Consider the following 26,113-nt stretch of genomic DNA (forward strand, 5'->3'; position numbering starts at 1 on the left):
TGGGTTTATTGGGATCACTGTGATGGGTTTATTGGGATCACTGTGGTGGGTTTGTTGGGTTCAGTGTGGTGGGTTTATTGGGATCACTGTGGGGGTTTATTGGGGTCAATGTGGTGGGTTTATTGGGGTCAGTGTGGTGGGTTTATTGGGATCACTGTGGTGGGTTTATTGGGGTCACTGTGGTCGGTTTATTGGGGTCAGTGTGGTGGGTTTATTGGGGTCACTGTGGTGGGTTTATTGGGGTCAGTGTGGTGGGTTTATTGGGATCACTGTGGTGGGTTTATTGGGATCAGTGTGGTGGGTTTATTGGGGTCAATGTGGTGGGTTTATTGGGGTCAGTGTGGTGGGTTTATTGGGATCACTGTGGTGGGTTTATTGGGGTCACTGTGGTCGGTTTATTGGGGTCACTGTGGTCGGTTTATTGGGGTCAGTGTGGTGGGTTTATTGGGGTCAGTGTGGTGGGTTTATTGGGATCACTGTGGTGGGTTTATTGGGATCAGTGTGGTGGGTTTATTGGGGTCACTGTGGTGGGTTTATTGGGGTCACTGTGGTCGGTTTATTGGGGTCAGTGTGGTGGGTTTATTGGGATCACTGTGGTGGGTTTATTGGGGTCACTGTGGTGGGGTTATTGGGGGTCACTGTGGTCGGTTTATTGGGGTCACTGTGGTGGGTTTATTGGGGTCACTGTGGCGGGTTTATTGGGGTCACTGTGGTGGGTTTATTGGGGTCACTGTGGTCGGTTTATTGGGGTCAGTGTGGTGGGTTTATTGGGATCACTGTGGTCGGTTTATTGGGGTCAGTGTGGTGGGTTTATTGGGATCACTGTGGTGGGTTTATTGGGGTCACTGTGGTGGGTTTATTGGGATCACTGTGGTGGGTTTATTGGGGTCACTGTGGTGGGTTTATTGGGTTCACTGTGGTGGGTTTATTGGGATCACTGTGGTGGGTTTATTGGGGTCACTGTGATGGGTTTATTGGGGTCAATGTGGTGGGTTTATTGGGGTCACTGTGGTGGGTTTATTGGGGTCACTGTGGTGGGGTTATTGGGGTCACTGTGGTGGGTTTATTGGGATCACTGTGGTGGGTTTATTGGGATCACTGATGTGGGTTTATTGGGGTCAATGTGGTGGGTTTATTGGGATCACTGTGATGGGTTTATTGGGATCACTGTGGTCGGTTTATTGGGGTCACTGTGATGGGTTTATTGGGGTCAGTGTGGTGGGTTTATTGGGGTCACTGTGGTGGGGTTATTGGGGTCACTGTGGTGGGTTTATTGGGTTCACTGTGGTGGGTTTATTGGGGTCACTGTGATGGGTTTATTGGGGTCAATGTGGTGGGTTTATTGGGGTCACTGTGGTGGGTTTATTGGGGTCACTGTGGTGGGTTTATTGGGATCACTGTGGTCGGTTTATTGGGGTCACTGTGGTGGGTTTATTGGGATCACTGTGGTCGGTTTATTGGGGTCAATGTGGTGGGTTTATTGGGGTCACTGTGATGGGTTTATTGGGGTCACTGTGATGGGTTTATTGGGGTCACTGTGGTGGGTTTATTGGGGTCACTGTGGTGGGTTTATTGGGGTCACTGTGGTGGGTTTATTGGGGTCACTGTGGTGGGTTTATTGGGATCACTGTGGTGGGTTTATTGGGATCACTGTGGTGGGTTTATTGGGATCACTGTGGTGGGTTTATTGGGGTCACTGTGGTGGGTTTATTGGGGTCACTGTGGTGGGTTTATTGGGATCACTGTGGTGGGTTTATTGGGATCACTGTGGTGGGTTTATTGGGATCACTGTGGTGGGTTTATTGGGGTCACTGTGGTGGGTTTATTGGGATTACTGTGGTGGGTTTATTGGGGTCACTGTGGTGGGTTTATTGGGATCACTGTGGTGGGTTTATTGGGATCACTGTGGTGGGTTTATTGGGGTCACTGTGGTGGGTTTATTGGGGTCACTGTGATGGGTTTATTGGGGTCACTGTGGTGGGTTTATTGGGGTCACTGTGGTGGGTTTATTGGGATCACTGTGGTGGGTTTATTGGGATCACTGTGGTGGGTTTATTGGGGTCACTGTGGTGGGTTTATTGGGGTCACTGTGGTGGGGTTATTGGGATCACTGTGGTGGGTTTATTGGGATCACTGTGGTGGGTTTATTGGGGTCACTGTGGTGGGTTTATTGGGGTCAGTGTGATGGGTTTATTGGGATCACTGTGGTGGGTTTATTGGGATCACTGTGGTCGGTTTATTGGGGTCACTGTGGTGGGTTTATTGGGGTCACTGTGGTGGGGTTATTGGGGTCACTGTGGTGGGTTTATTGGGATCACTGTGGTGGGTTTATTGGGATCACTGTGGTCGGTTTATTGGGGTCACTGTGGTGGGGTTATTGGGGTCACTGTGGTCGGTTTATTGGGGTCAGTGTGGTGGGTTTATTGGGGTCAGTGTGATGGGTTTATTGGGATCACTGTGGTGGGTTTATTGGGATCACTGTGGTCGGTTTATTGGGGTCACTGTGGTGGGTTTATTGGGGTCACTGTGGTGGGGTTATTGGGGTCACTGTGGTGGGTTTATTGGGATCACTGTGGTGGGTTTATTGGGATCACTGTGGTCGGTTTATTGGGGTCACTGTGGTGGGGTTATTGGGGTCACTGTGGTGGGTTTATTGGGGTCACTGTGGTCGGTTTATTGGGGTCACTGTGGGGGTTTATTGGGGTCAATGTGGTGGGTTTATTGGGATCACTGTGGTGGGTTTATTGGGATCACTGTGATGGGTTTATTGGGGTCACTGTGGTGGGGTTATTGGGGTCACTGTGGTGGGTTTATTGGGATCACTGTGGTCGGTTTATTGGGGTCAGTGTGGTGGGTTTATTGGGATCACTGTGGTGGGTTTATTGGGTTCAGTGTGGTGGGTTTATTGGGATCACTGTGGGGGTTTATTGGGGTCAATGTGGTGGGTTTATTGGGGTCAGTGTGGTGGGTTTATTGGGATCACTGTGGTGGGTTTATTGGGATCAGTGTGGTGGGTTTATTGGGGTCACTGTGGCGGGTTTATTGGCGTCACTGTGGTGGGTTTATTGGGGTCACTGTGATGGGTTTATTGGGATCACTGTGGTGGGTTTATTGGGTTCAGTGTGGTGGGTTTATTGGGATCACTGTGGGGGTTTATTGGGGTCAATGTGGTGGGTTTATTGGGGTCACTGTGGTGGGTTTATTGGGATCAGTGTGGTGGGTTTATTGGGATCACTGTGGTGGGTTTATTGGGATCAGTGTGGTGGGTTTATTGGGGTCACTGTGGCGGGTTTATTGGCGTCACTGTGGCGGGTTTATTGGCGTCACTGTGGTGGGTTTATTGGGATCACTGTGGTGGGTTTATTGGGGTCACTGTGGTGTGTTTATTGGGATCACTGTGGTGGGTTTATTGGGGTCACTGTGGCGGGTTTATTGGCGTCACTGTGGTGGGTTTATTGGGGTCACTGTGGTGGGTTTATTGGGATCACTGTGGTCGGTTTATTGGGGTCAGTGTGGTGGGTTTATTGGGATCACTGTGGTGGGTTTATTGGGGTCACTGTGGTGGGTTTATTGGGGTCACTGTGGTGGGTTTATTGGGGTCACTGTGGTCGGTTTATTGGGGTCAGTGTGGTGGGTTTATTGGGATCACTGTGGTCGGTTTATTGGGGTCAGTGTGGTGGGTTTATTGGGGTCACTGTGGTGGGTTTATTGGGGTCACTGTGGTGGGTTTATTGGGGTCACTGTGGTGGGGTTATTGGGGGTCACTGTGGTGGGTTTATTGGGGTCACTGTGGTCGGTTTATTGGGGTCAGTGTGGTGGGTTTATTGGGATCACTGTGGTGGGTTTATTGGGGTCACTGTGGTGGGTTTATTGGGATCACTGTGGTGGGTTTATTGGGGTCACTGTGGTGGGTTTATTGGGGTCACTGTGGTGGGTTTATTGGGGTCACTGTGATGGGTTTATTGGGGTCAGTGTGGTGGGTTTATTGGGATCACTGTGGTGGGTTTATTGGGGTCACTGTGGTGGGTTTATTGGGATCACTGTGATGGGTTTATTGGGGTCAGTGTGGTGGGTTTATTGGGATCACTGTGGTGGGTTTATTGGGGTCACTGTGGTGGGTTTATTGGGGTCACTGTGGTGGGTTTATTGGGATCACTGTGATGGGTTTATTGGGGTCAGTGTGGTGGGTTTATTGGGATCACTGTGGTGGGTTTATTGGGGTCACTGTGGTGGGTTTATTGGGGTCACTGTGGTGGGTTTATTGGGGTCACTGTGGTGGGTTTATTGGGATCACTGTGATGGGTTTATTGGGGTCACTGTGGTGGGTTTATTGGGGTCACTGTGGTGGGTTTATTGGGATCACTGTGGTGGGTTTATTGGGGTCAATGTGGTCGGTTTATTGGGATCACTGTGGTGGGTTTATTGGGATCACTGTGGTGGGTTTATTGGGGTCAATGTGGTCGGTTTATTGGGATCACTGTGGTGGGTTTATTGGGGTCAATGTGGTCGGTTTATTGGGTTCACTGTGGTGGGTTTATTGGGATCACTGTGATGGGTTTATTGGGGTCACTGTGGTGGGTTTATTGGGGTCAGTGTGGTGGGTTTATTGGGATCACTGTGATGGGTTTATTGGGGTCAATGTGGTCGGTTTATTGGGATCACTGTGGTGGGTTTATTGGGATCACTGTGGCGGGTTTATTGGGAACACTGTGGTGGGTTTATTGGGGTCAATGTGGTCGGTTTATTGGGGTCAGTGTGGTGGGTTTATTGGGATCACTGTGGTGGGTTTATTGGGATCACTGTGGTCGGTTTATTGGGGTCACTGTGGTGGGTTTATTGGGATCACTGTGGTGGGTTTATTGGGGTCACTGTGGTGGGTTTATTGGGGTCACTGTGGTGGGGTTATTGGGGTCACTGTGGTGGGTTTATTGGGATCACTGTGGTGGGTTTATTGGGATCACTGTGATGGGTTTATTGGGGTCACTGTGGTGGGTTTATTGGGGTCACTGTGGTCGGTTTATTGGGGTCAGTGTGGTGGGTTTATTGGGATCACTGTGATGGGTTTATTGGGATCACTGTGGTGGGTTTATTGGGGTCAATGGGGTGGGTTTATTGGGGTCACTGTGGTGGGTTTATTGGGGTCACTGTGGTGGGGTTATTGGGGTCACTGTGGTGGGTTTATTGGGATCACTGTGGTCGGTTTATTGGGGTCAGTGTGGTGGGTTTATTGGGATCACTGTGGTGGGTTTATTGGGATCACTGTGGTGGGTTTATTGGGGTCACTGTGGTGGGTTTATTGGGGTCACTGTGGTGGGTTTATTGGGATCACTGTGGTCGGTTTATTGGGGTCAGTGTGGTGGGTTTATTGGGATCACTGTGGTCGGTTTATTGGGGTCAGTGTGGTGGGTTTATTGGGGTCACTGTGGTGGGTTTATTGGGATCACTGTGGTCGGTTTATTGGGGTCAGTGTGGTGGGTTTATTGGGATCACTGTGGTGGGTTTATTGGGATCACTGTGGTGGGTTTATTGGGGTCACTGTGGTGGGGTTATTGGGGTCACTGTGGTGGGTTTATTGGGATCACTGTGGTCGGTTTATTGGGGTCAGTGTGGTGGGTTTATTGGGATCACTGTGGTCGGTTTATTGGGGTCACTGTGGTGGGTTTATTGGGATCACTGTGGTGGGTTTATTGGGGTCACTGTGGTGGGTTTATTGGGGTCACTGTGGTGGGGTTATTGGGGTCACTGTGGTGGGTTTATTGGGATCACTGTGGTCGGTTTATTGGGGTCAGTGTGGTGGGTTTATTGGGATCACTGTGATGGGTTTATTGGGATCACTGTGGTGGGTTTATTGGGTTCAGTGTGGTGGGTTTATTGGGATCACTGTGGGGGTTTATTGGGGTCAATGTGGTGGGTTTATTGGGGTCAGTGTGGTGGGTTTATTGGGATCACTGTGGTGGGTTTATTGTGATCAATGTGATGGGTTTATTGGGATCACTGTGGTGTGTTTATTGGGATCACTGTGGTGGGTTTATTGGGATCACTGTGGTGGGTTTATTGGGGTCACTGTGGTGGGTTTATTGGGATCACTGTGGTCGGTTTATTGGGGTCACTGTGGTGGGTTTATTGGGGTCACTGTGGTCGGTTTATTGGGGTCAGTGTGGTGGGTTTATTGGGATCACTGTGGTGGGTTTATTGGGATCACTGTGGTGGGTTTATTGGGGTCACTGTGATGGGTTTATTGGGGTCAATGTGGTGGGTTTATTGGGGTCACTGTGATGGGTTTATTGGGGTCACTGTGGTGGGTTTATTGGGGTCACTGTGGTGGGTTTATTGGGGTCACTGTGGTGGGTTTATTGGGGTCACTGTGGTGGGTTTATTGGGGTCACTGTGGTGGGTTTATTGGGATCACTGTGGTGGGTTTATTGGGGTCACTGTGGTGGGTTTATTGGGGTCACTGTGGGGGTTTATTGGGGTCAATGTGGTGGGTTTATTGGGGTCAGTGTGGTGGGTTTATTGGGATCACTGTGGTGGGTTTATTGGGGTCACTGTGGTGGGTTTATTGGGGTCACTGTGGTGGGTTTATTGGGGTCACTGTGGTGGGTTTATTGGGGTCACTGTGGTGGGTTTATTGGGGTCACTGTGATGGGTTTATTGGGATCACTGTGATGGGTTTATTGGGGTCACTGTGGTGGGTTTGTTGGTGTCATTGTGGTGGGTTTATTGGGGTCACTGTGCTGGGTTTATTGGGATCACTGTGATGGGTTTATCGGGGTCACTGTGGTGGGTTTGTTGGTGTCATTGTGGTGGGTTTATTGGGGTCACTGTGCTGGGTTTATTGGGATTACTGTGATGGGTTTATTGGGGTCACTGTGGTGGGTTTATTGGGGTCATTTTGGTGGGTTTATTGGGGTCACTGTGGTGGGTTTATTGGGGTCACTGTGGTGGGTTTATTGGGGTCACTGTGCTGGGTTTATTGGGATTACTGTGATGGGTTTATTGGGGTCACTGTGGTGGGTTTATTGGGGTCATTTTGGTGGGTTTATTGGGGTCACTGAGTTGGGTTTATTGGGGTCACTGTGGTGGGTTTATTGGGGTCACTGTGGTGGGTTTATTGGGGTCACTGTGATGGGTTTATTGGGGTCACTGTGGTGGGTTTATTGGGGTCACTGTGGTGGGGTTATTGGGATCACTGTGATGGGTTTATTGGGATCACTGTGGTGGGTTTATTGGGGTCACTGTGGTGGGTTTATTGGGGTCACTGTGGTGGGTTTATTGGGGTCACTGTGGTGGGGTTATTGGGATCACTGTGATGGGTTTATTGGGGTCAATGTGGTGGGTTTATTGGGGTCACTGTGGTCGGTTTATTGGGATCACTGTGATGGGTTTATTGGGGTCACTGTGGTGGGTTTATTGGGGTCACTGTGGTCGGTTTATTGGGGTCACTGTGATGGGTTTATTGGGGTCACTGTGGTGGGTTTATTGGGGTCACTGTGCTGGGTTTATTGGGATTACTGTGATGGGTTTATTGGGGTCACTGTGGTGGGTTTATTGGGGTCATTTTGGTGGGTTTATTGGGATCAATGTGGTCGGTTTATTGGGGTCACTGTGGTGGGCTTATTGGGGTCATTTTGGTGGGTTTATTGGGGTCACTGTGGTGGGTTTATTGGGATCACTGTGGGGGTTTATTGGGGTCACTGTGGTGGGGTTATTGGGATCACTGTGATGGGTTTATTGGGATCACTGTGGTGGGTTTATTGGGGTCACTGTGGTCGGTTTATTGGGGTCACTGTGGTGGGTTTATTGGGGTCACTGTGGTGGGGTTATTGGGATCACTGTGATGGGTTTATTGGGGTCAATGTGGTGGGTTTATTGGGGTCACTGTGGTCGGTTTATTGGGATCACTGTGATGGGTTTATTGGGGTCACTGTGGTGGGTTTATTGGGGTCACTGTGGTCGGTTTATTGGGGTCACTGTGATGGGTTTATTGGGGTCACTGTGGTGGGTTTATTGGGGTCACTGTGCTGGGTTTATTGGGATTACTGTGATGGGTTTATTGGGGTCACTGTGGTGGGTTTATTGGGGTCATTTTGGTGGGTTTATTGGGATCAATGTGGTCGGTTTATTGGGGTCACTGTGGTGGGCTTATTGGGGTCATTTTGGTGGGTTTATTGGGGTCACTGTGGTGGGCTTATTGGGATCACTGTGATGGGTTTATTGGGGTCACTGTGGTGGGATTGTTGGTGTCACTGTGGTGGGTTTATTGGGGTCACTGTGGTGGGTTTATTGGGATCACTGTGATGGGTTTATTGGGGTCACTGTGGTGGGTTTATTGGGGTCACTGTGGTGGGTTTATTGGGATCACTGTGGGGGTTTATTGGGATCACTGTGGTGTGTTTATTGGGATTACTGTGGTGGGTTTATTGGGGTCATTGTGGGGGTTTATTGGGATCACTGTGGTGTGTTTACTGGGATCACTGATGTGGGTTTATTGGGGTCACTGTGGTGGGTTTATTGGGATCACTGTGGTGGGTTTATTGGGATCACTGTGGTGGGTTTATTGGGATCACTGTGGTGTGTTTACTGGGATCACTGATGTGGGTTTATTGGGGTCACTGTGGTGGGTTTATTGAGATCACTGTGGTGGGGTTATTGGGATCACTGTGATAGGTTTATTGGGATCACTGTGGTGGGTTTATTGGGGTCACTGTGTCGGTTTATTGGGGTCACTGTGGTGGGTTTATTGGGGTCACTGTGGTGGGGTTATTGGGATCACTGTGATGGGTTTATTGGGGTCAATGTGGTGGGTTTATTGGGGTCACTGTGGTCGGTTTATTGGGATCACTGTGATGGGTTTATTGGGGTCACTGTGGTGGGTTTATTGGGGTCACTGTGGTCGGTTTATTGGGGTCACTGTGATGGATTTATTGGGGTCACTGTGGTGGGTTTGTTGGTGTCATTGTGGTGGGTTTATTGGGGTCACTGTGCTGGGTTTATTGGGATTACTGTGATGGGTTTATTGGGGTCACTGTGGTGGGTTTATTGGGGTCATTTTGGTGGGTTTATTGGGGTCACTGTGGTGGGTTTATTGGGATCAATGTGGTCGGTTTATTGGGGTCACTGTGGTGGGCTTATTGGGGTCATTTTGGTGGGTTTATTGGGGTCACTGTGGTGGGCTTATTGGGATCACTGTGATGGGTTTATTGGGGTCACTGTGGTGGGTTTGTTGGTGTCACTGTGGTGGGTTTATTGGGGTCACTGTGGTGGGTTTATTGGGATCACTGTGATGGGTTTATTGGGGTCACTGTGGTGGGTTTATTGGGGTCACTGTGGTGGGTTTATTGGGATCACTGTGGGGGTTTATTGGGATCACTGTGGTGTGTTTATTGGGATTACTGTGGTGGGTTTATTGGGGTCATTGTGGGGGTTTATTGGGATCACTGTGGTGTGTTTACTGGGATCACTGATGTGGGTTTATTGGGGTCACTGTGGTGGGTTTATTGGGATCACTGTGGTGGGTTTATTGGGATCACTGTGGTGGGTTTATTGGGATCACTGTGGTGGGTTTATTGGGATCACTGTGGTGGGTTTATTGGGATCACTGTGGTGGGTTTATTGGGATCACTGTGATGGGTTTATTGGGGTCACTGTGGTGGGTTTATTGGGATCACTGTGGTGGGTTTATTGGGATCACTGTGGTGGGTTTATTGGGATCACTGTGATGGGTTTATTGGGATCACTGTGGTGGGTTTATTGGGATCACTGTGGTGGGTTTATTGGGATCACTGTGATGGGTTTATTGGGGTCACTGTGGTGGGTTTATTGGGATCACTGTGGTGGGTTTATTGGGGTCACTGTGGTGGGTTTATTGGGGTCACTGTGGTGGGTTTATTGGGATCACTGTGATGGGTTTATTGGGATCACTGTGATGGGTTTATTGGGGTCACTGTGGTGGGTTTATTGGGATCACTGTGGTCGGTTTATTGGGGTCAGTGTGGTGGGTTTATTGGCATTACTGTGATGGGTTTATTGGGGTCACTGTGGTGGGTTTATTGGGATCACTGTGGTGGGTTTATTGGGGTCACTGTGGTCGGTTTATTGGGGTCAGTGTGGTGGGTTTGTTGGTGTCACTGTGGTGGGTTTATTGGGATCACTGTGGTGGGTTTATTGGGGTCACTGTGGTGGGTTTATTGGCATTACTGTGATGGGTTTATTGGGGTCACTGTGGTGGGTTTATTGGGATCACTGTGGTGGGTTTATTGGGGTCACTGTGGTCGGTTTATTGGGGTCAGTGTGGTGGGTTTGTTGGTGTCACTGTGGTGGGTTTATTGGGATCACTGTGGTGGGTTTATTGGGATCACTGTGGTGGGTTTATTGGGGTCACTGTGGTGGGTTTATTGGGATCACTGTGGTGGGTTTATTGGGATCACTGTGATGGGTTTATTGGGATCACTGTGGTGGGTTTATTGGGATCACTGTGGTGGGTTTATTGGGGTCACTGTGGTGGGTTTATTGGGATCACTGTGATGGGTTTATTGGGATCACTGTGATGGGTTTATTGGGGTCACTGTGGTGGGTTTATTGGGATCACTGTGGTCGGTTTATTGGGGTCAGTGTGGTGGGTTTATTGGGATCACTGTGATGGGTTTATTGGGGTCACTGTGGTGGGTTTATTGGGATCACTGTGGTGGGTTTATTGGGGTCACTGTGGTGGGTTTATTGGGATCACTGTGGTGGGTTTATTGGGGTCACTGTGATGGGTTTATTGGGGTCACTGTGGTGGGTTTATTGGGATCACTGTGGTGGGTTTATTGGGGTCACTGTGGTGGGTTTATTGGGATCACTGTGATGGGTTTATTGGGATCACTGTGATGGGTTTATTGGGGTCACTCTGGTGGGTTTATTGGGATCACTGTGATGGGTTTATTGGGATCACTGTGATGGGTTTATTGGGGTCACTGTGGTGGGTTTATTGGGATCACTGTGGTGGGTTTATTGGGGTCACTGTGGTGGGTTTATTGGGGTCACTGTGGTGGGTTTATTGGGGTCACTGTGGTGGGTTTATTGGGGTCACTGTGGTGGGTTTATTGGGGTCACTGTGGTGGGTTTATTGGGGTCACTGTGGTGGGTTTATTGGGGTCACTGTGGTGGGTTTATTGGGGTCACTGTGGTGGGTTTATTGGGGTCACTGTGGTGGGTTTATTGGGGTCACTGTGGTGGGTTTATTGGGATCACTGTGGTGGGTTTATTGGGGTCACTGTGGTGGGTTTATTGGGGTCACTGTGGTGGGTTTATTGGGGTCACTGTGGTGGGTTTATTGGGGTCACTGTGGTGGGTTTATTGGGGTCACTGTGGTGGGTTTATTGGGGTCACTGTGGTGGGTTTATTGGGATCACTGTGGTGGGTTTATTGGGGTCACTGTGGTGGGTTTATTGGGGTCACTGTGGTGGGTTTATTGGGGTCACTGTGGTGGGTTTATTGGGGTCACTGTGGTGGGTTTATTGGGGTCACTGTGGAGGGTTTATTGGGGTCAGCTGATGGGTATCGGCATTCCCACATTAAAAGATGTCCCGCACCTGGCATCTTCCTGGAGGAAAGATCACAGCTCCTGAGACACAAGCCCTGCGGCGGGAGGCGACGGAGACAGGACAGTGAGATCTGGATGTCACGAGCTTCGGACGGGCAATGTAGAGGGGACAGTTTGATTCCATTGTCTCGCTCTTAGAATTGGAACAGGAGAGAGTTCCGGCAGCTTTCTTCACGGCTCTCCAGAGCCCAATCTGCTTATCCCACACGGAGAAAGGGCTGGTAAAGGTGCCCTAACAATAGTCGGTTCCACCCCCAACCTTTCTGGAAAACCCCATCCAGCAGCTCATCCACCTGCGGTCATGGATAATGAGCAAAAACAATTGACCGGGACTGAGAGTAGCCTATGTTGCCGTGAACATGACGTTCTGGCCAAGAAGAGAGCCAATGGGCAGGCAGAGGGCAGCTGAGAGAAGGTGTCTGTGGTTCCACCTTCCTCTGGAGAGGAAAAGACAAATATCAGACCAGGCCGCATGGAATTGCATTCGCCATCAAGAACAGACTCGTCACCTGGCTCTCAGAGCTCCCTGTCGGCATTAACGAGCCTCTCATGACCCTCCGTCTCCAACTTGCCAAGAACCAGCGGGTAACAGTTGTGAGTGTCTACATCCCAACCCTTGATGAGTTCAAATAAGGGGCGGGATTCTCCCCAACCCTGCGGGCGGGGGGTCCCGGCGGGATGGAGCGGCGGGAACCACTCCGGCGTCGGGCCGCCCCAAAGGTCCGGAAGTCTCCGCACCTTTAAGGGCCAAGCCCTCACCTTGAGGGGCTAGGCCCGCGCGGGAGTGGTTTCCGCTCCGCCGGCTGGCGGGAAAGGCCTTTGGCGCCACGTCAGCCGGGGCCGAAAGGTCTTCGCCGGGCGACGCACGCGCGGGGGCGTCAGTGGCCGCTCACGGCATCCCCGCGCATGCGCAGGGGAGGGGGTCTCTTCCGCCTCCGCCAGAGTGAAGACCGCGGCGAAGGCGGAAGGAAAAGAGTGCCCCCACGGCACAGGCCTGCCCGCCGATCGGTGGGCCCCGATCGCGGGCCAGGCCACCGTCGGGGCATCCCCTGGGGCCAGATCGCCCCACCCCCCCCCCCTCCAGGACACCGGAGCCTGCCCGCGCAGACTTGTCCCACCGTTCATAAGGTGATTTAATCCACGCCGGCGGGCGAGGGTTGACAGCAGAGGGACTTCGGCCCATTGCGGGCCGGAGAATCGCCGGGGGTGGGTCCGGCGCGATTCCCGCCGACCGGCGCGGCGCGATTCCCACCCCCACCGAATCTCTGGTGGCTGAGAATTCGGGACACGGCGGGGCGGGATTCACGCCAGCCCCCGGCGATTCTCCGACCCGCTGGGGGGGTCGGAGAATCGCGTCCAAGAAGTCTTACAACACCAGGTTAAAGTCCAACAGGTTTGATTCAAGTCACTAACTTTCGGAGTGCTGCTCAGGTGAATGAAGAGGGAGGTTCCAGAAACATATCTGTAGACAAATTCAAAGATGCAAGACGATACTTTAACGCGAGCATTTTAAGGTAATTAAGACTTTACAGATCCAGAGATGGGGTAACCCCAGGTTAAAGAGGTGTGAATTGTGTCAAGCCAGGACAGTTGATAGGATTTCGCGAACCCAGGCCAGATGGTGGGGGATGAATGTAATGCGACATGAATCCCAGGTCCCGGTTGAGGCCGCACTCATGTGTGCGGAACTTGGCGATAAGTTTCTGCTCGGCGATTCTGCGTTGTCGCGCGTCCTGAAGGTCGCCTTGGAGAACGCTTACCCGGAGATCAGAGGCTGAATGCCCTTGACTGCTGAAGTGTTCCCCGACTGGAAGGGAACATTCCTGCCTGGTGATTGTTGCGCGATGTCCATTCATCCGTTGTCGCAGCGTCTGCATGGTCTCGCCAATGTACCACGCTTCAGGACATCCTTTCCTGCAGCGTATGAGGTAGACAACGTTGGCCGAGTCGCACGAGTATGTACCGCGTACCTGGTGGGTGGTGTTCTCACGTGTAATGGTGGTACCCATGTCAATGATCTGGCATTTTTTGCTTTGGAACTGTCGATCGATGAGTCAAGTAACATATCCCGTTCGTATGAGGGCACCTTTCAGCGTCTGTAGATGTCTGTTACACTCCTCCTCGTCTGAGGAGATCCTGTGTATACGGAGCGCTTGTCCATAGGGGATGGCTTCTTTAATGAGTTTAGGGTGGAAGCTGGAGAAGTGGAGCATCGTGAGGTTATCCGTGGGCTTGCGGTAAACTGAAGTGCTGAGGTGACCGTCCTTGATGGAGATGAGTGTGTCCAAGAATGCAACCGATTCTGGAGAGTAGTCCATGGTGAGTCTGATGGTGGGATGGAACTTATTGATGTCATCGTGTAGTTGTTTCAGTGTTTCTTCGCCGTAGGTCCAAAGGAAAAATGTATCTGGTGTAGAACGTTGGTTGAAGGTCCTGTGCGGTGAGGATATCTTGTTTAAACTTGTGCATGAAGATGTTGGCATATTGAGGTGTGAATTTGGTTCCCATGGCTGTTCTGTGTATCTTGATGAAGAACTTGTTGTCGAAGGTGAAGACGTTGTGATCCAGAATGAAGCGGATGAGTAGCAGAATTGCGTCTGGAGATTGGCAGTTGTCGGTGTTGAGTACTGAGGCTGTTACAGCAATGCCGTCGTCATGGGGGATGCTGGTGTAGAGTGCCGAGACGTCCATTGTGACGAGGAATGTTCCTGGTTCAACTGGTCCATGGGTGCTGAGTTTCTGTAGAAAGTCCGTCGTATCGCGACAGAAGCTGGGCGTTCCTTGTACGATGGGTTTCAAGATGCCCTCGATGTAGCCAGAGAGGTTCTCACACAGGGTCCCATTGCCTGAAACGATAAGGCGGCCTGGTGTGTTGGCCTTATGTATTTTCGGGAGGCAGTAGAGATCTCCAATGCGGGGAGTACGTGGGATGAGAGCACGTAGGGTGCTCTGAAGATCTGGATCCAAGGTCTTGATCAGTCTGTTGAGTTGGTGGATGTGTTCCTTGGTCGGATCTGCGGGTAACTGTCTGTAGTGTTCTTGGTTGTTCAGTTGTCGGTATACTTCTTTGCAGTAGTCCGTTCTGTTCAGTACGACAGTGGCCCCCCCTTTGTCTGCTGGTTTGATGACGATGTTGCGGTTGGTCTTGAGAGCGCGGATGGCGTTGCGTTGTGCTTGGGTGACGTTCGGGGCTGTCTTGTGAATGCGACTGATGAATCTGGCATTGACGCGACTCCTGACGGCTTGAGCATACATGTCGAGTCTAAGGCAGCGGCCTTCCGGAGGGGTCCAATTCGACTCTTTCCTCTTCGAATGCCGCACCGTAGATCTCTCGGTCTGCTGTTCCAGTTCATTGGTTGTCTCATTGGGTTCGCTGTCGGCCTCTTGTGGTCTGTGGAAGAACTCGCGGAGCCTCATTCGCCTGATGAATTCCTCCGTGTCTGCCGCAAGACTGATGGGGTCCATTTTGGTGGTGGTGCAGAAATTAAGCCCTCTGCTGAGGACTTTGATTTTGTCTGGTTGAAGGGTGTAGTCCGACAAGTTGACATGGATACCACCATTGCACGTGAGAATGGTGCAATTCTCACCATTGCACCCACCAGGTACGCGGTACATACTTGTGCGACTCAGCCAACGCTGTCTACCTGATACGCTGCAGGAAAGGATGTCCCGAAGCATGGTACATTGGCGAGACCATACAGATGCTGCGACAACGGATGAACGGACATCGTGCGACTATCGCCAGACAGGAATGTTCCCTTCCAGTCGGGGAACACTTCAGCAGTCCAGGGCATTCAGCCTCTGATCTCCGGGTAAGCGTTCTCCAAGGCAGCCTTCAGGACGTGCGACAACGCAGAATCGCCGAGCAGAAACGTATAGCCAAGTTCTGCACACATGAGTGCGGCCTCAACCCTCCACCATCTGGCCTGGGCTTGCGAAATCCTACGAACTGTCCTGGCTTGAGACAATTCACACCTCTTTAACCTGGGATTACCCCTCTCCCTGGACCTGTAAAGACTTAATTACCGGCAAATGCTCGCATTCAAAGCAGTGTCTTGCATCTTTGAATTTGTCTATATATATGTTTCTGGAACATACCTCTTCATTCACCTGAGGAAGGAGCAGCGCTCCGAAAGCTAGTGATTCGAAACAAACCTGTTGGACTTTAACCTGGTGTTGTAAGACTTCTTACTGTGCTCGCCCCAGTCCAACTCCGGCATCTCCACATCATGAGTTCAAATAAGGCAGAAATTCTACCCTGGACACTTTAGTCTCCAACATCCTAAGCCAATAGCGTCATCCTCCCTGGGGACTTCAACGCCAGGGTTGGGAAGGTCCCCCAACTCTGGGAATGAACCATTGGAAAGGAAGGAGTTGGGAATTGTAGCTCCAACAGGGTTCTCCTCACCAAATGCACGGGAAACCAGATTGTCATCACTTACACACTGTTCCGACAAAAAGACAAGCTCAAAACTTCCTGGGGACATCCACAATCAAATCCCTGCCACATGATCGACTTCATCATCACCCAATCTAGAGACCAAAAGGATGCCCTCATCACCAAAGCGATGACCAGTGCAGACGACTGCTGGACAGACCACGGACTCATCCGTTCCTCAAAGTCCATCAAACTCCACTAGAAGCAGCAGAAGATGAAGAAACAGCTCAGAAAAAAAAAGATCAACATTGAGCCGTTTCACGAGCCAAGCATTCAGGCTGACTTTCAACAATGTCTTCACCAAAATCTCCAAAGCCTTCATTCTAATGGAGTGGAAGAAACACTGGGAAGAGCTGAAGACAGCCATCATCTCAAGCTGCGAAGAAACCATCAGCTACAAGACTAGAAAACGCCAAGACTGGTCCAACGAGTACAACCACAACATCCAAGACCTCATTGGCAGGAGGAGGAAAATTCTCCACTCCTGGCAAAACAACATAGCCAAAGGCAAAGAGGAAAACTCCTCAAACAGCAACAGTGGAGTTACAAAGAAGACCCAGAGAAATAAAGAACGAATGGCGGACTGAGAAACCTAAGGAGCTGCAACGCCTCTCTGACAAGCCGAGGCCTCAAACTGGGTGCGGGGCAAGGACGGAACCCTTTTGAGAAACAGAAACATCTGCCTTCGATGGAGAAAACACTTCATAGAGTTCCTCAAACTGTGATACAACCGTAGATTGTGTTTGAGGAAAACCCCCAACTCTCCTTTGAACATAAGAACATAAGAACTAGGAGCAGGAGTAGGCCACCTGGCCCCTCGAGCCTGCTCCACCATTCAATGAGATCATGGCTGATCTTTTGTGGACTCAGCTCCACTTTCCGGCCCGAACACCATAACCCTTAATCCCTTTATTCTTCAAAAAACTATCTATCTTTATCTTAAAAACATTTAATGAAGGAGCCTCTACTGCTTCTCTGGGCAAGGAATTCCATAGATTCACAACCCTTAGGGTGAAGAAGTTCCTCCTAAGCTCAGTCCTAAATCTACTTCCCCTTATTTTGAGGCTATGCCCCTTAGTTCTGCTTTCACCCGCCAGTGGAAACATCCTGCCCGCATCTATCCTATCTATTCCCTTCATAATCTTATATGTTTCTATAAGATCCCCCCTCATCCTTCTAAATTCCAACGAGTACGGTCCCAGTCTACTCAACCTCTCCTCGTAATCCAACCCCTTCAGCTCTGGGATTAATCTAGTGAATCTCCTCTGCACACCCGCCAGTGCCAGTACGTCCTTTCTCAAGTAAGGAGACCAAAACTGAACACAATACTGCAGGTGTGGCCTCACCTTTGAGGCGGCGCGATGCCAGACTGATTCGCGCCATTTTTGGCGCCGGTGGGCGGACATCGCGCCGATATCGGAGAATCCCGTCCCAGCTTCCCGGTGGAGTGGACATAGTCTACAAGGATGGATCCAACATATTTCAACCTCAACTGATTGAAATCCAAAAGGAGGACAACACTGCCGTCGCTTGTGGAACCTCAGTGCGTGGATGACATTACCAGCTCCACCCTCCCAGGAGAGAATCTCCAGGCCATGCTTACCACCTTCGCGGAAGCATACCGAAGAATCGGTCTCAGCCCCAACCTCAGGAAAACCCATGCCCTTTCCCAACGAGCCCCAGGGCAAGATCCGATCTCTCCCTCCATCAGGATCAATGGGGAACCCCTTCTAAATGTGGAACTTTTCCCATACCTGGGGAGCCACCTCTCATCTAAGGCTGGCACTGATGCGGAGATCCAACATGGCATCCAATTCGCGAGTGCAATCCAAGGAGGAGAGTCTCCGATGACTGTGACATCTGTACTGATACCAAGACCCGTGTGTACAAGGCAGCAGTCCTCCCAAAACTTCTGTACGGCTTAGAAATTTGGACTATGTACAGACAACACCTCAAAGCCCTGGAGATGTACCATCAAGGCTGTCTGAGGCAGATTCTCCACATCAGCTGGGAGGACAGGAGTACTAACATCAGTGTCCTTGAAGGAGCCAAGAGCATCAGCATCGAGGCCACGACCATCCAGAGCCAACTCTGCGGGGCCGTCCAAGTACTCAGGATGTCAGAGTCCCGACTGCCAGAGCAAATCTTCACCCAGCTCAAGGAGGGCTCCCGAACGAGAGGAGGACAAAGGAAGCACTTCAAAGACACCTTGTAGGCTTCCCTCAAGAAATGCAACATAGAGGCCCACTTGGGAGGCCCTTGCTCAGAAGAAACCTAGCTGGAGGAACCTCCCTGATTGGAGGGACACAATCCCTCGAGGACACCCGACGGCAAGTGGCGGCCCGGAAAAGGAGCCTCAGAAAGGAATACCGGCGATCTAGAGCCCAAGGAGCGATCCCGCCTCCCGGAAACACCTGCCGAGTGGGCAGTCGAAGATGCGACTCCAGGATGAGACTCATCAGCCACGCGAGGAACGTCTTAGGGGATGATTCTTTCTTCTGCAAGGTGCAGAGGGATCTGGGTGTCGTCGTGCATGAATCACAAAGGGCTAGTATGCAGGTCCAGCAAATAATTAGAAAAGCTAATAAAATGTTAGAACACAGAACATTAGAAAAATACAGCACAGAACAGGCCCTTCGGCCCACGATGTTGTGCCGAACGTTTGTCCTCGCTTAAGAACAGATTAATCTACACCCCAGCATTCTGCTCCAGCTCCTGGCACAGGGCTAAATCGCTGGCTTTGAAAGCAGACCAAGGCAGGCCAGCAGGACGGTTCAATTCCCGTACCAGCCTCCCCGAACAGGCGCCGGAATGTGGCGACTAGGGGCTTTTCACAGTAACTTCATTTGAAGCCTACTTGTGACAATAAGCGATTTTCATTTCAGTTCATTTGCATGGGCTGGTTTAGCACACTGGGCTAAATCGCTGGCTTTTAAAGCAGACCAAGGCAGGCCAGCAGCACGGTTCAATTCCCGTAACAGCCTCCCCGAACAGGCGCCGGAATGTGGCGACTAGGGGCTTTTCACAGTAACTTCATTGAAGCTTACTTGTGACAATAAGTGATTTTCATTTCATTTTTTCATTCTACCGTAATCCATGTACCTATCCAATAGCCACTTGAAGGTCCCTAATGTTTCCGACTCAACTACTTCCACAGGCAGTGCATTCCACGCCCCCACTACTCTCTGGGTAAAGAACCTACCTCTGATATCCCTCCTATATCTTCCACCATTCACCTTAAATTTATGTCCCCTTGTAATGGTTTGTTCCACCCGGGGAAAAAGTCTCTGACTGTCCACTCTATCTATTCCCCTGATCATCTTATAAACCTCTATCAAGTCACCCCTCATCCTTCTCCGTTCTAATGAGAAAAGGCCTAGCACCCTCAACCTTTCCTCGTAAGGCCTACTCTCCATTCCAGGCAACATCCTGGTAAATCTCCTTTGCACCTTTTCCAAAGCTTCCACATCCTTGCTAAAATGAGGCGACCAGAACTGCACACAGTACTATTGTCATCTATTGTGAAGGAAATTGGATACAGAAGTAGGGAGATTATGCTTCAGTTGTACAGAACACTGGAATACTCCACATCTGGAGTATTGTGTACAGTATTGGTCTCCTTATTTAAGGAAAGATGTAAATGTTTTGGAAGCAGTTCAGAGGAGGTTGACCAAAATAGCATCTGGAATGGGCGAGTTGTCATAAGGAAATTTAGGAGAGGTTGGGTTTGTATCCTCTGGAGTTGAGAAGAGTAAGAGGCGACTGGATCAAAACCTTTAAGATGTTGAGGGGCGTTGACAGGGTAGATGTGGAGAGGATGGTTCCTCTTGTGGGAGAACCTGGAACTAGGGGATGATTGTTTAACAATAAGGGGTCACCCATTTAAGACGGAGATGAGGTGAATTTGCTTCTCTCAGAGGAACGTGCGTGTCTGGAACTCTCTTCCTCAAAAGGCGGTGGAAGCAAAATCTTTGAATATTTATTTTTAAGGCCGAGGTGGATAGATTCTTAGTAAGCAAGGGGGTGAAAGGTTATCGGGGGGGTGAAAGGTTATCAGGGGGTGAAAGGTTATCGGGGGTGAAAGGTTATCGGGGGTGAATGGTTATCGGGGGTGAAAGGTTATAGGTGGGTTGCAGATTTGAGATTACTATCAGAGCAGCTACGGCCTTATTAAACAGCGGAGCAGGTTGGAGGGGCCGAATGGCCTTCTCCTGCCCCTTGTAAGAGAACCCCACAGACTAACGACCGATTGAGAGGAAAGGTTTCTCCTCATCCCTGTCCTAAGTGGAAGACCCGTTATTCTTAAAATGGGCCCATCATTCTAGTCTCTCCCACAAGTGGAAACACCCTCCTGGTGTTCACCCCGTTCAAATGTCCTCTTTCATTGCGTTCACCTTGTTCTTCTAACCTCCGGTGGATGTAGGCCTGTTCAACCCTGTTCAACTTTTCCTCATAAGATAAGCCTCAGGAATGAGCCAAGTGAACCTTCTCTGAATTTGCTTCTAGCGCAATTATATATTTTTCTCAAATGAGACCAAAACTGCGAGCAGGATTTTAGGTGTGTTCCCAGCAAGGGTCCTTTGCAATCCCGTGAAGAGAGGGTAAGAAAGAGTGGATTGGAGTTAAACGTCAGCTGTGAATCTGTCGGTGTCAGTACGGACACAGATCACTGTTAGGCAGCGGCTGACCAGTAACAATTCCCGCCGGAACGCAGTGACTCACTCCCTCTCTGTTCTGCCCGTTGCTTCCTCAGGTAGGGCTGACGTACTACTGAACGATGTCCGCCCTCACTGCCGGGAGCAGTACGCAGCGGCATTCCTCAACAACGTTTGGAATGAGGTGGAGCCGCGACCAAGCCAATCCCCTCAGTTACTGAAGAACAAGGTAGGAGACCCGGCTCCACTCGGTCCGCGATCGGAAACCTTTACCTCGTTGTCAATGTGGTGGCTCGAGGCGGGCACTGGAGGCTTTAATAGTTAACCAAGAGGTTTATTGACGAAAGGCAAAGTTAATTCAGCAACAGACACAGAACTCAATCCAACAGGTCTTCATAGAATTTACAGTGCAGAAGGAGGCCATTCAGCCCATCGAGTCTGCACCGGCTCTTGGAAAGAGCACCCTACCCACGGTCAACACCTCCACCCTATCCCCATAACCCAGTAACCCCACCCAACACTAAGGGCAATTTTGGACACTAAGGGCAATTTATCATGGCCAATCCACCTAACCTGCACATCTTTGGACTGTGGGAGGAAACCGGAGCACCCGGAGGAAACCCACGCAGACACGGGGAGAACGTGCAGACTCCACAGACAGTGACCCAAGTCAGAATCAAACCTGGGACCCTGGAGCTGTGAAGCAATTGAGCTATCCACAATGCTACTGTGCTGCCCTTGTCTTAACACATCATCTCCCTGGTCCACACTGCCCGGGAGTCCTCCATCCCAGGGTCCCGTGCAAATTCCCTCAGGGGGCTGGTTTAGCACAGTGGGCTAAACAGCTGGCTTCTAATGCAGAACAAGGCCAGCAGCGCGGGTTCAATTCCCGTAACGGCCTCCCCGAACAGGCGCCGGAATGTGGCGACTAGGGGCTTTTCACAGTAACTTCATTGAAGCCTACTTGTGACAATAAGCGATTATTATTATTATTATCATGGCCGAGCTTCACGCGTTCCCGTGCGATTGGATCCGAGCCAATCATGTTGTTTGTGCAGCCCGCCCCCTTAAAGGGGCTGCGCTACCACATACCACTAGGCTGGTAGTTGGAGAAGCCAGGCCTCTTCCTTGAGGGAGGAGACCTTCCGCTGTGAGCACGCTACTGGGCGCGGCATTGGATCACCATTGGGGTTTGACTCTGAAGTAATTTAATCGCGGGCGGCCCACTCTGGAGGTGAATCCAGGCCCCTTGCTCTGAAAAGCTGAAGGACCTAAAGGAGGTGGCGTTGAGAGGGGTGTGGAGGCCAAGATGAGGCTCAGTCATTTGCCCTGTTTCCTCAGGTGCTCGTGGATAGCCAACAGGTGATTGCCCAAGGTTACCTCATGCAACACGTGGAAAACAGGAAGAAATGGAAGGAGTGCTACTTTGTCATGAAGGCCAGTTACCACTTGGAGTATTATGAAACTAAAGAGGTACGGTGGTTTATACGTTCACCTCCAGGTTTATTGCTGATACTGCAAAACGCGTGATTGGTTTGCCTGGATAGATGGGGGTGTCTGCGGGTGGGGGGAGTATGTTTGGTTGGTTTGGGCGCTGTCTCTGTTGGTGCAGCTTAACATAACTGAACAACATAGGATAAGACCTCGAGTCAGGAGTGTGATGGAATTCTCTCCACGTGTCTGGATGAGCGCAGCTCCGACAATGTTCAAGGAGCTCAACACCATCCAGGATGAAGCTGCCCCATGATTGGCACCTCATCTATCACCTCCAGCGCCCACTCCCTCCACCGCTGGCGCACCGTGGCAGCCGTGTGTACCATCTGCAAGATGCACTGCAGCAACTCACCAAGGCTCCTTCGACGGCACCTTCCACACCCTCAACCTCGACCATCCAGAAGGACGAGAGCGGCAGATTCATGCGAACACCACCATCTGGTTAGCACTGTTACCTCACAGCGCCAGTTCAATTCCTGCCTCGGGTGACTGTGCGGAGTCTGCACGTTCTCCCCGTGTCTGCGTGGGTTTCCCCCGGGTGCTCCGGTTTCCCCCCACAGGCCAAAGATTTTATTTTTTTTCCAATTAAGGGGCAATTTAGTGTTGTCAATCCACCTACCCTGCACATCTTTGGGTTGTGGGGGTGAGTGTATCTGGGTCTGTGAGTGCGTATGTGTGTTTGTGTGCCTGGGTCTGTGTGCGTGTGTGTGTGTGTGTGTGTGTGTGTGCGTGTGCGTGTATTTGTGAGTGGTGAGTGTTTTGTGTGCCTGAGTGAGTGAGAGTGTGTTTGTGTGAGTGAGTGCGTGTGTGTTTTTAAAAAAAATGTATTTTATTTCAAATATGTATCAAAACAGGTTACAGCGAATAAACACCCTGGGAAACATACTTCCCATCAATCAACTATACAGTCTGGACAGATTTTCCCCTTTTTCACTCTCGCTCCCCCGCGGCGAACTGCCCCTCAAACACGGTCACTAACATCCCCCACCTTTCCTCAAACCCCCCTGAAGAGCCCCTTAACTCGTACTTTATCTTCTCTAACCGCAGGAAGTCGTACAGGTCACCCAACCAAGCCGCTACCCCCGGTGGCGATGCTGACCGCCACTCCAGCAAAATTCCCCGCTGTGCAATCAGAGAGGCGAAGGCCAAGACATCAGCCTTCCTCCTCTCCATGAGCTCCGGCTTCTCTGAAACCCCAAATATCACCACCCAAGGGTCCGGGTCCACTCCCTCCTCCACTATCCTGGCTAAGACCGCAAACACTCCCGCCCAGAATCTTCCCAATTTTTCACAACCCCAAAACATGTGCGTGTGATTCGCTGGCCCCCGCCCACACCTCTCACACTCATCTGCTACCCCTGAAAGAACCCGCTCATTCTCGCCCGAGTCATATGCACCCTGTGCACCACCTTAAACTGTATCAGGCTCATCGTTGCACAAGAGGAAGTCCCGTTTACCCTTCACAGCGCCTCACTCCATACTCCCCAATTGATCCCCATTCCCAACTCCGCTTCCCATTTCTCCTCGATCTTCACCACCCGCTCGCCTCCCTGCTCCCCCAGCCACTTGTATATATCCCCAATTCTTCCCTCCCCTTCCACGTCCGGAAGCAGCAGTCGCTCCAGCAGGCTGTATCCCGGCAACCCTTCCAGACCTTTCGCGCAAAGTCCCTAACCTGCAGATACCTGAACTCACTCCCCCTCGGCAGCTCTACCCTCTCCCTTAGCTCCTCCAGACTGGCGAACCCTTCCTCCAAATACAGATCCCTCACCTTGGCGTGCGTGTGTGTTTGTGTGTGTATCTGGGTCAGTGAGTGGGGGTGTGTGTGTTTGTAAGTTTTAGTGAGAGTATGCGTGTGTTGTGATGGTGAGTGTGTATCTGAGTCAGTGAGTGTGTGTATATTGTGAGTATTTGTGGGAGTGTGTTTGTGTGCCTGGATCAGTGTGTGTGTGTGTGTGTGTGTGTGCATTTGTCAGTGGTGAGAGTTGTGTGTGTGGGCGTGTGTGTTTGTGAGTGTGTGTGTGCCTGGGTCAGTCATTAATTGTGTGTGTCTGTGAGTGTGTGTTTGTGTGTGTATGTACCTGGGTCGGTCATTGAGTGTGTGTGTGTACGTTTGTGAGTGTTTGTGTGTATGTGCCTCTGGGGTCAGTGTGTGTGCATATGTATTTGTGAGTGTGTGTGTGTGTCTGGGTCAGTGTGTGTGCGTGTGTGTTTCTGAGCGTGTTTGTAAGTGTGTGTGTATCTGGGTCAGTCAGTGACTGTGTGTGTGTTTATGTTTGTGAGAGTGTGTGTGCATGTTTGTGAGAGTGTTTGTGAGTGTGTGTGTTATTACGGACCAGGGTTTAGAGAACCCCAAAGTGTATCATGGAGTTCACCTGATCCATAACTTTTAATAGATTTTGGTTATGGGGAGCACACGGCCCACTCTGCAGGTGTGGTGCAGAGAGCTAAAGTACTTTTAAAACAAAACAATGTTTATTCTATGAATCCAGTTAACATTTTTATAAACACACAGTAAACATTTTAGCAACTATCAACTCAAATATTTCCCCCAAAGAATACAGTACTCTATAAGTAACCCTTAATCTTTCCTAGTAACATCCATAAGCCAAATACCCTCTTCAACACAGACATCAGGTTTGAATTCTCTACTGAGAGCAGTTATCACTTTTAAATTAGCAAGTGATTTGAAGACATTCCTTTCATGCAGAAAGAAATCAGAATTACACCTGGTTTTGCTGGATACAGCTCCCAATCTGCAAAACGAAACGTAACACAATGTAGCTGCCAGCTCAAAACCGAAAGTAAGGCAGACAGCCAGCCCAGCTCCACCCACACCCTGATATCACTGCAGCTATTTGATAAACACCCATTTCTTATAGGTACTCTCACATGACAGTGTATCCTTGTGAGAGTGTGTGTGCATGTCTGCGAGTGTTTGTGAGAGTGTGTGTGTATCTGGGTCAATGAGTATGTGTATGTATGTCTATGAGTGTCTGTGAATGTGTGTGTGTGTGTTTGTGGCTGCATCAGTGAGTCTGTGTGTTTGTGAGTGTTCAGTATGTGTTTGTCTGTGCGTGTCTGCGTCAATGAGTGTGTGTGTGTGAGATTGTGTCAGTGAGACTGTTCAGTATGTGTTTGTGTGTGCGTGTCTGCATCAATGAATGTGCGTGTGTCTGCGTCAGTGAGTGTGTGACTGTGTAAGTGAGTCTTTGTGTGACCATGTCAGTGAGTATGTTTATGTGTGTGAGTGTCAGCGAGCGTGTGTGAGACTGTGTCAGTGAGTGTGTGTGTTTGAGTGTGCGTATGTGACTGTCAGTGAGTAAATGTGTGAGACTGTGTCATTAAGTGTATGTGACTGTCAGTGAGTGTGTGTGTGACTGTCAGTGAGTGTGTTTGAGTGTGTGTGACTGTCAGTGAGTGGGTATGTGTGAGAGTGTCAGTGTGTGTGTGTGTGTGAGAGACAGTGTCAGTGAGTGTGAGACAGTGTCAGTGAGTGAGTGTGTGTGTGAGAGACAGTGTCAGTGTGTGTGTGTGAGACAGTGTCAGAGTGTGTGTGTGTGACTGTGTCAGTGTGTCTGTGTGAGACAGTGCCAGTGTGTGTGTGTGACTGTGTCAGTGTGTGTGTGTGAGACAGTGTCAGTGAGTGTGTGTGTGAGACAGTGTCAGTGAGTATGTGTGACTGTGTCAGTGTGTCTGTGAGACAGTGTCAGTGAGTCTGTGTGACTGTCAGTGAGTGAGTGTGTGTGACAGTGTCAGTGAGTGTGTGTGATAGACAGTGTCAGTGTGTGTGTGTGAGACAGTGTCAGTGTGTGTGATAGACAGTGTCAGTGAGTGTGTGTGTGAGAGACAGTGTCAGTGTGTGTGAGAGACAGTGTCAGTGAGTGTGTGTGTGAGATAGTGTCAGTGTGTGTGTGAGAGACAGTGTCAGTGTGGGTGTGT

General features: G+C 50.4%; 1 protein-coding gene across 1 annotated transcript in view; it reads left to right on the top strand.

The window, feature by feature from the left end:
* The window catches only part of LOC140403329 (protein Niban 1-like), a 144,557-nt gene that overhangs the window by 49,887 nt on the left and 68,557 nt on the right, over nt 1–26,113 (top strand). Inside the window, exons 2-3 of the mRNA XM_072491201.1 lie at nt 20,776–20,906; nt 22,019–22,150. Of these exons, the coding sequence (XP_072347302.1) occupies nt 20,776–20,906; nt 22,019–22,150 (263 nt within the window). The remainder of the gene's footprint in view (nt 1–20,775; nt 20,907–22,018; nt 22,151–26,113) is intronic.

The sequence above is a fragment of the Scyliorhinus torazame genome, chromosome 27, assembly GCF_047496885.1.
Source record: "Scyliorhinus torazame isolate Kashiwa2021f chromosome 27, sScyTor2.1, whole genome shotgun sequence".
Taxonomy (NCBI): Eukaryota; Metazoa; Chordata; class Chondrichthyes; order Carcharhiniformes; family Scyliorhinidae; genus Scyliorhinus; species Scyliorhinus torazame.